Raw genomic sequence first — 14439 nt, forward strand, 5'->3', positions numbered from 1 at the left:
GCTGGGTCTGTCACTAAAAAATCATGTAACACCTGCGATCCAAGTCTGGATGCTTTCTTATTGCTCCAGTCCAGATCCGATCCGTTGATAGCCTTGACCGACATCTAGCTATTAATTATCTGTTAAATATTTTCAAGTACTCCTTTGCTATCAGAAATTTCTCCTACTTCTGAAATTTGGATGATCTCCTTGAAATTGAAAAAGAAAAATTGTATTTAATATGAAAATGAATCACATTCCATCGAATGATGTCAACTTCTCTTGGTGGAAAATTCAGAAATTGAAAATAATTGCCAGATATTGACAATGCTTCTGTTTTTATTAGACAACAAAGGACATGACATTTCAAAGATCAAAATACAATGATAAAATGTTTTTTTTTTTTTTTTTTCTATCAACACAAATCCAATAACGACAGAAATAGGAACTCTGATACCGACAAAATATGACCAAGACATACCCTCCGAGCCAAAAAAAAAAAAAACAGTGCAGTAAAAAGAAAAAAAAAAAAGACAACGCCTGCCCGCACTTCCACAAACCACCATGGAAGATGAGAAGGATAAAAAAAAAAGGCAAGGTGCCATGGAACTGATTTCCTTACAAAAAAGACCAAGGAAAAAATCACTAGTAATATTCTGCAACTATGTTACCTGAATGATTAATCACTGGTCAGCAAGTGCCCATCCTCCTTTGCCAATGAGGAATCAGATGTTTCTAAGTACGGACTTCTAATGCAGAACTCCATTGTGCGGTTCAATTCATTTGCACAAAGGTCTGAATACCACCTTCAGAAAACTTATGGGCATCAGAGATGCATTGGCCACAGCTCAAATCTTCCTAGGATAAGGTTCAATGCTGTGGCTAAATTTGTCCGAAAGAGTATTTCCATGCAGTGTTCATTCAATGGCCCAGGTTCAAGTAAACATGCATTGTCCAGATCCCTGGAAATGAAACCATGAGATTTGTTATATTTGACACGTAACACAATCAAATGTATGCTTCTGCATTGTTGATATGCCACTCCAAGAAATTATAAGTACCAAGGAGAACGGAAGTATCAAATAAGAGAAGAAAAAGAAACCCCAGAACATTTCCATCCATCAAATCCAAATGAATTCTGAAGCGCAGCAACTCAAACAAAGATCCAATTAAAATTCAATCAATGGTAGAGAAAATACAAATAGAATATTTATGCGTTAGGTAATTCAATGATCCCGTATGAATACTACAGAGATGCAGAGAAAAAAGGTATATAGGTGGTAATTGTAGAGAAAAGAGAAGAGGAAAAATGAAGGGGAGAAACCATTGAGCTAATAATAAGACTTGGAGGAGTGATTTAAAAAAAAAAAAAAAAAAAGAAAAACAAAAGTAATGAAGAGGAAGAGCCATTGATTTGCCATGAAAAGAGAGATGATGCTCTGTTTTCTTATAAGAATTAGAAGGGAAAACGAGTAAGCGAAGAACACCGTTATAAACATTAGTTGATGCACTATCATAGAGAACACATTACTTTCCCATTGCTGTCATAGTATGTCCTAAACCCATTTTATTGACAAAAAATCAAAAATTGGTCTTCTAAGAAGTTTTTTTGGACCCTTTTACAATGACCCAGTAGCTGAGATGGTCACTTGCATCTCTCTTACAGTGGAAGTGTGGGATCAAACCTGTCATAACTGCAGGCTCTCCGTGGTAAGGTCAGTAGACCTCATATGCACCTTTCTCTGTCCCCACCCCTTAATCAGTTAATCACCCTGTAATGTGTATTGTGTTAAAACCAAAAATAGAGGGAAAAAAGGAAAAAAAAAAAAGATACAGTTTAAATTCACTAACCTAAGATTGGTTGCTGCATTCAATATCTCCTTTGCCATCCTAAGAAATAAGAACCTCCTGCTTATGAGGGGAAGCATGGAATGCAAATCTAAGACACCACCATGACATTCTGAGCCCCACTCCTCATACTTGGGGTCATCCTCATTGGGTTCTTTTATTTTACCATTGATGTCCTATGTCTTACATCTGATGTTAACATAAAGACAAGCTGACTTTATATAGTATGTCATTACTTCCATTAAGCTTCACAGTGGTGATAAATAACCCAAATATGATCCTGCACCAGACATTACACATGTCCCCTCTGAAACATTTTTGAAATCAACGCCTACACTCTAACAATCTAGGAACATGTACAGACTTCTAGAACACCTCAGAAATGTTGTACTACTATTTCAAATACTTAAACAAGGCATATCACAATTCACAATTCCAGAAAACACCAGATGATGGAAATAAATGATCAATAAGACATCATACAAGAATATCCTTCAGAGATCAGACATGCAGCAATCCAATGCATAGAAGAAAAATACGCAAGATCACAGACCATCAGCAGATTTGTCCAGATTATATTTACCAACATTTAGATAGGGAAAACGGCCATGTTTAGAGTCAAATAAATTGGGTGGTAAATATGATGTAGAGAAACCACTGCTGGAAGCTCAAATCTCACCCAAACCAAACAAAACTAATTCCGGGGATCCCAGAAAGCTGTACAACTCAAACATTGTCAGCCTTGAGTACCATAACAACCCCAAAAAGTCAGCATCAACGGAAACATCAAAACTTTATGTTTTGCAAATTCTTCATAAAAACAATCTCTACACCAAAGAACTGAAAAAAAATGATATTTCAATACCTAAAATCTTCCACTGTCAAGCTAAAGAAAGATCTAGTTATGTAAGATTGGGTGTCAGCATAGATGCTGATGTCATCATTATCATGGTGATATCTGCACTGATACCAAGTTGCAATCCAATAACTATTGATGATCTTGCAGAAGATGAAGCAGAGAGAGAGAGAGAGAGAGAGAGTCCATGATAAAGCTTTAAAGTAACATCTTTGCTGGGGCCTGACAACATTTAAACTTTGCAAACAACTTTTGGGCTTTGAGAATTTTTGGACTAGATCCTAAACTATTGAATATCATCAAAAGTGACCGGATATTCTCCTCAATATTGTCTGAAACAGCTATACTATATAATCATGCTCCTATTCTCTCAGACAACAGTAACCAATACAAATGACCCAACAACTGAAAATAATAACAACAACAACCAACTAAACTAGTTAAAAAAAAAAAAAGACAAAACCCCAAACCAAGTTAAAAGGAACTTGAGAACCATTTAAACTTGACCAATAGTGGGGTTGCAACTTTGTGAAAGAAAACTCTGAAGGTTAGGTCAATATATGATCACTCCTCCCGAGACCCAGCATAGCAGGGACCACATTGGTTAATGATCTTGAATTGAATGTCCTATAGATAACTCAAGGTTAGTAGATACAAATCCATCAGGAATTGAAAGAAGTTCTACATAGAGAGGAGATTTGCTGGACACAGAAATCAAGACATAAGTGGATTAAGGTGATAGGGATACTAAATTTTTCCATGATTTGGCTAATGGAAGGAGAATAGATTCTATGGCCAAGTTGGAGATAGATGGGGAAGTGATATCTTGTCAGGAACTTTGTGGATTTATATCCATTTACAGACCATTGAATGATAGATTTAAGGTTGAACAGATTGATTGGCCAAGTTTAAGTGATGTATAAGTAAGGTGATTGAAGAGGAACTTTGAAAAAAAGGAGATAAGACGACCAATGTTCTCTATGGATAGATCTAACGCCCCAAGTCCGAATGGGTTTACAATGGGTTTTTATTAGGATTGTTGAGAAGTGTTGAAAAATGAATTATATAAGGTGTTTGAAGAGTTTGAAGAGTTTGTAGATTAGTGTAGCCAATGCCACTTTTTTAGCCCTACTCCCTAAAATTGATGCTAGTCACCAAAGGTCGTTAGATCCATAGTTAGTTTGGTGACTAGTAACTAAAAAATTGTAGTTAAGGTTCTTTCACTCAGGACTAAAGCAGTACTTCCTCTATCATAAGTCAAATCTCAAGGGGCTTATATACAAGGGAGACAAATAAAATTCTAATAGCCAATGACTGTGTGGAAGAGATAAGGAGATGTAGGCTAAATGGTTTTGTGTGCAAATTGGACCTAAAGAAGCTATGATTTGGAGGATTTGACTGTAGAGGTGTTGTAAATTTGTGGATTTGGAGAGTGATTGTGCAGAGTTTTAAGGCAAGGTGTCCCTCACCTTTCCTTTACATATTGTTACAAGAGTGAAACAGTATTCCAGTTAACCATCTCCAATTTGCAAATGGCATTATATATATATATATATATTGTGAAGAGGGAAGAGGGTGATATGAGGAAGGTAAGGAACTTAAAAGAGTTGAAAAAAAAAAAGTTTGAAAGGATCTCTATTTTGAAAATCAATCTTGAAAAGAGCTGCATAGCAGGTGTCAATAGAGAGGTTCCAGATGCTGAGACTGTAGCAAAGTGTCTAGAGTGCTCCACCTCTACTTGGCCTTTCACTTACTTAGGCCTTCGCCTAGGTGCTAATTCTAAGGGGAATAGATTCTGCAAGCTAATTATAGAAAATTTTGAAAAGAGATTTTTTATAATAAAAATAATTTTTCATTAAAATGAAAAAAACTACAGATTAGAGATATGGAAAAAGAATCATATCTCTTTGGGAGGTAGAATCACTTTGATATGAGCCACACTTGCCAATTTACTGATTTATTTTCCTTTGTCTTTAGGATCCTGCCTAGGAAAGCCAAGAACCTAGAGAAAATAATGGAGTTTCTTTGAGAGGGGGAAGGTAAAAAAGACCATCTAACCACGTACGAGATAGTTTGTTGGAGTAAGGAGGAGGGTGATTTGGGTATAGGGAATATGATTCAAAAGAATAGTGTTGTTAGGGAAATGGTTGTGGAGATGACCTCTAGAGAGAGCATGGTTTCAAATGTCGCCAAATGTCGCTAATGTCGCCCGACATATGTCAATGTTGAGGCTCACCGACATGAAAATGGATGGTAATATAAAAATTACATTATTTCAGTCAACATTTCCTATATTTCGTAAATGTCGACCAAATTGGTCCAAATAACCAAAAGAAACGCAGTTTTTCCTATTATGTCGATAGGATGTCGACTAATGTACATTAATAATATTTCCATTAATAATTTCTATTTAATATTTCAAACAAAATATTTATAAAAAAGAATTAACAAAATATAAAAACAAAAGAATAAATTATTTACTTTATAATATAAAACATAAAATATTTTTCAAGTAATCAAATATTAACTAGTTAGTATTTTTTAAAATATTTATTAAAATCAGAAAATGTTTATTAAATTTGATAATAAATAATATTATACATTTAATATAAAAAATCAGAATAAATTTAATAAGTTTTATACTAAATCATAATTTATTATAAATTTAGTACTAAAAATCATAATAAATTCATTAAGTTTTATAAGAAATCAGAATTTATCATAATCTTAATACTACAAAAAGGAGAATCAGTTTATTAAATTTATAATAAAACATAATGTATTATAACTTTAATATTTAAAAAATCAGAATAAATGTATTTCTATTTACTAGTGTGAAATAAATACATTAGAATTTATAATAAACCAGAATTAAAAATAAGAAAAGAAAATATCAGATAACCTTGTAAAAACATCAAAATGCATAATAAATCAGTAAATCATCATTTACTAATTTGTTATTGATCTTAGTTTCTTAGCTTTATATAATGGTTGGGAATAAGATAATAGTCTAGAAATATGTATTCATGCTTCTTTTATCATTTTACAAAATATCCTTGCATATTTCCACATATTTCATAATATTTCCGCAATGTCTCTAATTTTTACAATATTTCCCCATGACATTTCCTACATATGTCCTATATTTTGGTAAACGACATTTCCATCGACATCGACATTTTAAACCTTGGGCACAAGGTGGTGGCAAGTATTCATGGCAGCTTGGATAATGGATGGGATGCTGATGTATCATGTTGAGATACGTAGGCAATTCATGACCTTCTTCCTCAATTTCTCAGGTTTATTAGCTACAATATGTTATGGGAGTTGAGAGGATGTTTAGGTTGGTGACTTTGCTCTAAAGGACCTCTTCCCCTCCCTATACTCCATTTCTTTGTACAAAAAAGAGGTTGTCTTAAAATTTGTTACACCTCTTATACTCCTTTGGTGAAGAATTGGGATTTTGGGTTTCGAAGAGGGTTGAGGGATGAGATTTTGTGTTTGGGCTTTTTGCATTCTCTTGGTAATGCCTGTTTGGATCCCTTTAAACCAAATAGACGAGCATGGCATCCTCATCCCAGAGGGCTTTTTGTGCCTCCTTTTTAAAGTCCCTTTGATGATCTTCTAACCCTTAGGCTTTCCCTTCCAAAGAAGTTTGGTATAGGCTCCCCCCCCCCCCAAACCCAAATTGATGTGTTTTGCTAGGAAGTTTTCTATTGGAAAGTAAACACTTTGGACAACCTACAAAAGAGAAGACCCTTCCTATGTATTTCCCCGAATTGGTGTATACTCTACAAATCTAATGTAAAGGATTGTTACCAGTTACCACTTACTAATATTGTCCTTTTATTGTAGATATTCAGGATTAGTTTTTCCCCTAGTTTGGGTGCAGATGGAATTTGCCAACAAAGGTAAGTATGCTATTTAATTTATATCCCCTTGTTTGGCAGGAAAAGAGTAAGATTAATGTGGTGTATACGAGTAGCAATGATTCGGGTTATCTGGGAAGAAACAAATGCAAGAATATTCCAAGAAAAGGGGAAGCAGACAAGAAATCAAGGAGTGTGTGATGACCAGACAACACATTGGTTAAAAACCATGGACATTTTCCACCAATTTTCCTTTTGTGGTATTTGGAGGAATTAGTCTATGGTGGCACCACTCCCAAGTTCCAAAAAGGATAGAGTAAACTTAGTATGGATACCTCCTAAAGGATATGTGAAGCTGAATTTTAATGGGAGTAGTCAAGGTAACCTCATCTCACCTAGAATAGGAGGGCAATGTTATGGTTTTATTCGAGAGACCGGTGGGGAAAAGAGATTCTATTATGGCTGAATTGCTCATGCTGCAATACAGGAATCCAAATTGCAAATAAACTACATTTGGACAATTTATTGATTGTAGAAGATTTGAAGGTGGTAGTGGGATGGTTGAAGGATCCAAAGTCTATCACTTCATGCTATAGTAATGAAATCGAGAAATTCAAGTGGCTAACAGAATGAACATAAGAATACAATGGGTGGAGAGATCAAAAAATGTAATGAATATCTAGCCAAGCATAGGGAAAATAGGGATCAGTGACATTAGGCTCAGTGTAATTGAATCTAGGGGTGTCAATGGTATTTGCAAATCCTATTTCAAATTCGGGATTCAACATAATCAAATCAGATACAAATAATCTGTACACCATAAATGGCCAAATTCGAATACACACGCACTTGCTATAAGAGAGAAGCAAATATATTAATATATTATCTTGACAATGGTACAATGATGTTTTAATAAAGTTGCTACATTATCATATTAATATTAACTAATAAAAAACAATGAAAAGTACTATCTCAAAAGTAATGATGATTCTTTGGGAATGTAACAAAACCAATATTTTAACATTTTTAATGGAAAGAATCCAAAAACTGCTGATCTCTCTTTACTTTTTCGTGAAGAACAAGGCTTTTGTAGAAATCTTCCCCTCACATTTCTCCCTATCCCTAATCGTGCACCACTCATTTTGTATCTCTCCATTTGTTCTTTTCTTCTATGCTATTTCTGTTTCTCCATTTCAATTCTTTGCTACTAATCTTTTACTTATTTATTTTTTCTCCTTTCTCTATAGTTCAGGCTGAGCTTCTTGCAGTTGCAGCATCTCATAGAGTAGATTGGTCGTATAGATCTCAGCCATGAAGATAGAGAGATGTTGATTGAAGATGTAGTACGTAACATTTTCTTGGAAAACTTGGAAACTTTTTTCTTCATCTTGTAGTGCAAAAGTCCCCAACTTGTATTGATTTTTTTTTTTTTTTTTGACGAGGAAGATAAGTGCAGCCATGACTCAGACCATCCGACCAAGTGCTAGAGCAGAGGTTTCTCAGAAACAATATATGGTCGTCATTGATGCCAACGAAGGAAGAAAAAGGGAAGAAGACTATGGTTGAGAAAAGAAAAAACATAAGAGAACAAGAGATGAGAGGGTTTTGTGAACTCTAACATCTAAGGATTTGGTATTTGTTCAATGGTTTCAACCTACATGGTTGGATTGTTTTTTTAGGTTTTTGTTTCAGTTTTTGAACAGCCTGCTTTTTTATAGGTAAAATTTTACAAACTTTTGCATTAGAGTTGTGATGTTCCCGATTCTGTTTTTTTTATGTTTTCTGTTATGAGGTTAGAATATAAAGTTGCAGATATGTCAGTCGAATTCAAATTGAATAGAATATCTGATTTCCCAATCAAATTCAAATTTGAATATTGGCCGATTTGCTTTGAATTCAATCCATTTACACCTCTGATTATATTCTGTATCATGCAACTTAACCATGTTTTTGGGAGAAGTTGCAACACATGCCCTTCACTTAGTCTTAGATTACTCCATAGTAATCTAACCCTCACTTAGTCTTAGATTCCTCCATAGTATAACATTGCCCAAAAAAGATTGACTCTTCCACCACCCATTGTTTGGCAAGTGAGTCCACAAAAGAATTGGCACTCCTCTTAATCCACTAAAACTTAATTCCCATGTCCTGGGATAGCTGTTTACACTTCTTTGTCTCATTTAAGAAATTCCAAAACCTGATCTCTTCCTTCCGCAGCCAACTAATAACCAGCCCCGAATCCCCACTTCCAATAAGACTAGAATACAAAGAAAAAATTTGTCCTTCCTCATCCACGAATTCTCCTACACCCGAAGGGCCAGGGTTTCCTTCACTGCTACCGTCAAAATTCAATTTGGTAAACCCCACAGCCGGAGGAGACCAAATTGGATTAGGAACAGTTTTACTAGGAGCTGAACAGGCTATCCAATTCTTAAAATATCTCCTGGTGAAAAATCTTCAAATAACTTCATAGTCTTAACCCAATGAAGCCACCCTCACAGTTATTGTTTCAATAATGGCATCCTTATTTCTTTCTTTTTCATAGAAAGTTCTTTGATTTCTTTCCTCCTAAACTATCCAACAGATAGCTGCTCTTACACATCTCCACATAATTTTACCTCTCCTCTTTGACCCTCTAACTGAAGTAGACTTAAACAAGCTCTGCACATTTGGAGGGGATGTCCACCTAGGGGTGATCATGAAAAACTGAAAAACCGAACCTAACCGATGAGTCCACAACTGGTTTTTTATTGTATATAATATATAAATATATGTGGACTCATATATTTATAACATATAAATATATGTATAATATATAATATACATAAACATATATAATATATTTATAAATATATGTATATCGGCGACTAACCAAACCAACCGGTTTACATATATTTATAACATATTATATATGTTTATGTATATTATATATTTTTCATATATATTTTATATTATCTATATATTATAAATGAATATATATATATATAAATATATATTTAGAATATATAATATATTATTTATTATATAATATTATATATATATATATATACTTCTAGTTTTTTAATATATGTTTATACATATATATATATACACATATATGTTATAAAAACCCAAAAACCAATGAACCTAACCAGCGGTTAACCAAACCGATCAACCGGTTAACCAACCGGTTTGGGTTCGGGTTCGATTACTGGTTTCCCAAAAACCGGTACTAGCTGTTCAGTTTGGAAAATAGACCCCCAGTCCGGTACCGTGAGCACCCCTAGGTCCACCTACAACCAAATAGAGAGAGAAACCAACTCCAGATCTTTGAAACAAGAGGACAGGATATCACTAAGTGATAGCAGCTCTCAGCATTATCCTTACATAGGATGCACCAGTGTGGGGACAAGCACCAATTAGGCCTTTTTCTTTTAAATAAATCGAAGTGTTAAACTTTTCTAAGAAAGCTTTCCAACAAAAAGCATCTATTCTGGGAGGAATTGGTTTACCCCAAATTTCCAAGACTAGGAAAGGTTGCCCAATAACATATGAGGATTGAACCAACTCTCTGAAGGAGGAACAAGAAAAGACACCCGAGGGAGAAGGGGTCCAAATCCTACTATCCCTCCTAAAGGGATCTACTACCACCTCATCCAGGATTTTAATCAAATCAGAAACACTGTTCAATTTACTCTTACAAGATAAATGCCTTACAATCCCATTACATTATCTATAGACCTCACTCATTGAATCCAACTCCCTGAAATTTTTTTTCATAACAAAACATGAAAACAAACTTTGGTTGCACACTATGTTCAAAGTTTTTTTCTCCTTGTCTACAAATCCTGCACTTGATCTTTTCCAAATCTAACATACCAGCTCTGAAGTGAAACAAGCATGAAAAGATTAGGAGTTTCTACCTTTGTATGAGTGCTGCCAATTTGGTGAGGCAATGACTGGTTCTTTTATCCCCCATCCCCACCCCACACATGCATGCAGCAACTAGTCAATGGCTAGATGCTGACTAGTCTTCACCCAAAAAAAATGCATTTAATGCTATCTCATATATTAGTTAATAAGAATTAAATTAGGAAATAAAGGATATGATACAAAACGCTTTGCAAACATAAAAGGCTAGGTTGGATAATGCTGAAGCCGGGAATAATATCCTTTATTTTTTGAAGAGCTTAACTATCTGATGTGATCCCCTTGTTGATGGCAACTCCATACTAGCACAATACAAGCCCCAGATGATCTCTAAACCCAAAGAAAAAGTCATTGAACTCAAGAATGGAAGACCAATGCCATCAGATTTTATGAGATGCTGCAGCATTGGAGAGGTCTCTTGTATTACCTTTATTAATAACAATATTCACTATTTAGTGTAAAAACAGTCATCCAAGGTGACTACATCATGGGTATTGAACAACTAGTTGATGATGCAGTCAATTTGGCCCTCAACATACTAGTCAGTTTATGATATGCTGCCTACATGACCAAGGGCAAGGGAAAGGTGAAGCCAAATCCACACCAGTTGATCCAATTAAAGTCACACCACATGTTTTCACAGTTGAAATGTCACAACCAATCAAGTAAAGTAGCACTCCATTATGTTTCTCAATCATCACATAATTAATTACAGAAAGTATGGCCTAGGAAACTCTGAAAAAAACATTGGACAGCAAATATATCTTAACACAAGTTTAGTACCTGTACTTGCTTTCATTTTTTATCAGTAAGGACTGTACTTACTTTCATTTGATAATAAACAAACCTATTACCATAGACAATATGACCAAAGACTTCAAAATTCAAATTCAGGAGAAATTAGTAACCAAACCAGAATCTAATATCAGACCACAACTGATCCAGCTAAGGATGTCAATAGTTCTAGTGCCTGAGATACAAAGCATGTGCCTTTTCGAAGCAAGGTCCAATTTTTGGAAAAAAATCAAAAAATAGAAAAAAAAGCAATACATAAAAAATGCAAACCTGAATTTAAAAAAAAAAAAAACAAATGTTTTAAAAAAACCTATTAGCTCAAGTTAAAATACATAAGCAAAATATATAAAACATGCACAGTGAGTGGAAGTGAATTAATCAAAGCAAAAATATGTGGATTATAACAAAGTTCTTTTATTTATGTTAGCTGCATTACTTCAGCTATGTGCCTTTTTGAAGCAAGGTCCATTTTTTGGAAAAAAAAAGCAAAAAATAGAAAAAAAGCAAAAAGCAATACATAAAAAATGCAAACCTGAATTTAAAAAAAAAAAAAAAAATGTTTTAAAAAAACCTATTAGCTCAAGTTAAAATACACAAGCAAAATATATAAAACATGCACAGTAAGTGGAAGTGAATTAGTCAAAGCAAAAATATGTGGATCATAACAAAGTTCTTTTATTTATGTTAGCTGCATTACTTCAGGTAGCTAGCGTGATTGTCCTAGTTGTTTCAATTATGAAGCAATATGAGCATTCTAGGTGGCTGTATTTCTGTGGCTTCAGCTACATGTGGTAGAAAGACACTATAACCCTTCCAATCACAAGTACCCCAACTTTGATAGTTAAATCATTACGAGTGTTTATTCATATTATTCATTTTATAAGGAACAATCAATATAAACAATTAAACATTAACACAGAAAAGAATGCACCCCACTCGCAGATAGGTAGCATGGATACAAATAAAATAACCATTTAGTAACATACACCCCACTCGCAGATAGGTAGCATGGATACAAATAAAATAACCGTGACCAGTGATAACCAAGAAGAAATGGTTAGGAAATTCCACTTACTGATTTGAACTCAAAAAGGAGCCTCAAGTGATTCGTCCCAAACTTCTGCACTGCCATTGGAGGCATCTTCACCATCTTCTTCCATGGAAAGCCTAATATATTCTCTGTGTGCAAAGCGATCCCACTCTGTCAAAGTTGGATCTTCACGTTCCTGTGCACAGCATAGCAGCAATAAAACTCATGAATACAAACATCAATGTGGTTCACCACTCACCACATCTTCTCATTAGTATGTAGATCGCAATTAGGCAGAAACACTGCACATACCTGACGAATGAGAAATGGATCACGTGTTTCAAAAGCCATGAACTTATTAAGATTAAAAAGGATATTGAAGACATTTCCAGATAGTTTGCATCCTTTTAAGTCACGTAGTGTGAAATAGGACTCGTTCTGCAAGAAAAATTGAACTGTTACAAATACTGCAACCACCTGTTGCTAAAATACAAGAAAGATCCAAAAGATTCAGCAAAAGGCAAGGTGTGACCTCTGGTCCAACCATGTCAACCATCTGGCATAAAATGTCCTCAAAGAGCACTGGCTCTTGAGCCATGCACTCCATTCTATGTAACTGCTCTTCATAAAAGAACTGCATTTCATTGGGCGTAAGAATTCCATTTCCATCCAAATCTATACACTTGAACCTGAAAAGTAGATTTTGACAAGACAAATGATGCACAGCATACTGACAAATAAAACTGTATACAGGAGTTTTAAAAAAAACTCCAGAAAAAATTGCAATGGATGAATAATCTTTTCATCCCTTGATGAGAATCAGCATTGATAAAATTGAAAAGCACTGCCAACAACACCACCACCCAAGGGGCACAACCAGCATGCATATTTTTGTCTTCTTTTTTTTTGACAGATAAGTCAGATTTTTATTACACAAGTATCAAGAAGTACTGAATGGCAATGCCCATATAAAGTCATATGTAAACTAGCTCTAGCCATTTGATATTTAGACTACAAAATTACCCTCACGAAGAACAAAAGATAATATTGACTTGACAATTGCAAAATCAGAAAAACTTCATTTTCCAAAGGCTGCAAACATAGACACCTGAAAGATAAATGATGCGCTCCACCTTTACAATGACAGAATTTCCTTCACTTCTCTTATATTCAAAAGTTCTGTTATACCTCTCTCCATGAACACCAGCATATGGAAAATGGAGTAAGGTTCCAAAGTTTACCTTGCTTGTTGAACCATTTCACAGGACATGAACCAATCACATGAGCAAAAGATCCCAGAAACACCAATTGACCTCCAAACAATTTGATTACTCCATACCATGAATTAAAATGTATCACGAATCAATAAACTGGGACAGTCTCCAAACACTTCGGTCCAGCACACATGCATTTTCCTAAATCCCAACCCTAGAAATATATTAGGTGGTCTATTGTTTGTTAAGATTTTATTTAAATATGTTGTGAATCACTGTCTGCTCCATTTTGATGTTTCATGATCCACTCTTAAATGAGTAGAAACCTTTAAGCTAGGTCACTACTGAGAGAAAAATGAACAAAGAGCCAAAAACATTAATCATTAAAATCAGCATTGACACATATCTCCCCCTCATAGATCCCAAAATGCACCAAGGTACAGCCATGAAATTCCTTCAGTATGAGGCACCAAAGAACCATTGTGCATTCAATCAAATGATGAAGTACAGACATTGGGTTGATTATTTTACCCCCAAAAGTTTTATCATATACCAGTAATGACTCTGACGTTAATCCATTACTAAGCTTGGAATCTTTTCAGAATTCCACTTTCAGTTTCAACACCTATATCAGTAGTTACCAAACAGCCCAAAGCTCTGAAATGCTTTCACCATACAAGAGATGGTTTAAAAAATGCCATTATTCAAATTCTTCCCTCAAGTTTGGTAAGAATCAACCGTAATTCCTAACAGTGGAAGAATTACAGTTTTAATCACATTTCTTATGGTATTCATCAAAAAAAAATCACATCTCTTATGGTGCCAGCTATATGAAGAACCTTATGTCTATTGCAGTACTGCCAGTCCATCATTCCCATTTAGAAGAATTTCCCTTGGAATGAGAAGAGAAACTTTTAAGAGTAGCATGCCATTCAATTT

General features: G+C 34.7%; 1 protein-coding gene across 2 annotated transcripts in view; it reads right to left on the minus strand.

Moving 5' to 3' along the window:
• Positions 1-280: 280 nt before the first annotated feature.
• The window catches only part of LOC104602848 (serine/threonine protein phosphatase 2A regulatory subunit B''beta-like), a 56765-nt gene continuing 42606 nt past the window's right edge, over positions 281-14439 (minus strand). Inside the window, exons 10-15 of one of the 2 annotated variants that reach the window (XR_736124.3) lie at positions 12819-12975; positions 12599-12724; positions 12332-12482; positions 1831-2107; positions 1665-1751; positions 281-941 (exon numbers count right to left, since the gene is read on the minus strand). Coding sequence is in view for 1 of the 2 variants with exons in the window: in XM_010266702.3 (XP_010265004.1) it covers positions 12342-12482; positions 12599-12724; positions 12819-12975 (424 nt within the window). In the remaining variant the exon portion in view is untranslated. The remainder of the gene's footprint in view (positions 942-1664; positions 1752-1830; positions 2108-12331; positions 12483-12598; positions 12725-12818; positions 12976-14439) is intronic. The other variant, XM_010266702.3, reaches the window with a different exon arrangement.

This window comes from Nelumbo nucifera, chromosome 1 (genome assembly GCF_055504915.1).
Source record: "Nelumbo nucifera cultivar China Antique chromosome 1, China Antique-T2T, whole genome shotgun sequence".
Classification (NCBI taxonomy): domain Eukaryota; kingdom Viridiplantae; phylum Streptophyta; class Magnoliopsida; order Proteales; family Nelumbonaceae; genus Nelumbo; species Nelumbo nucifera.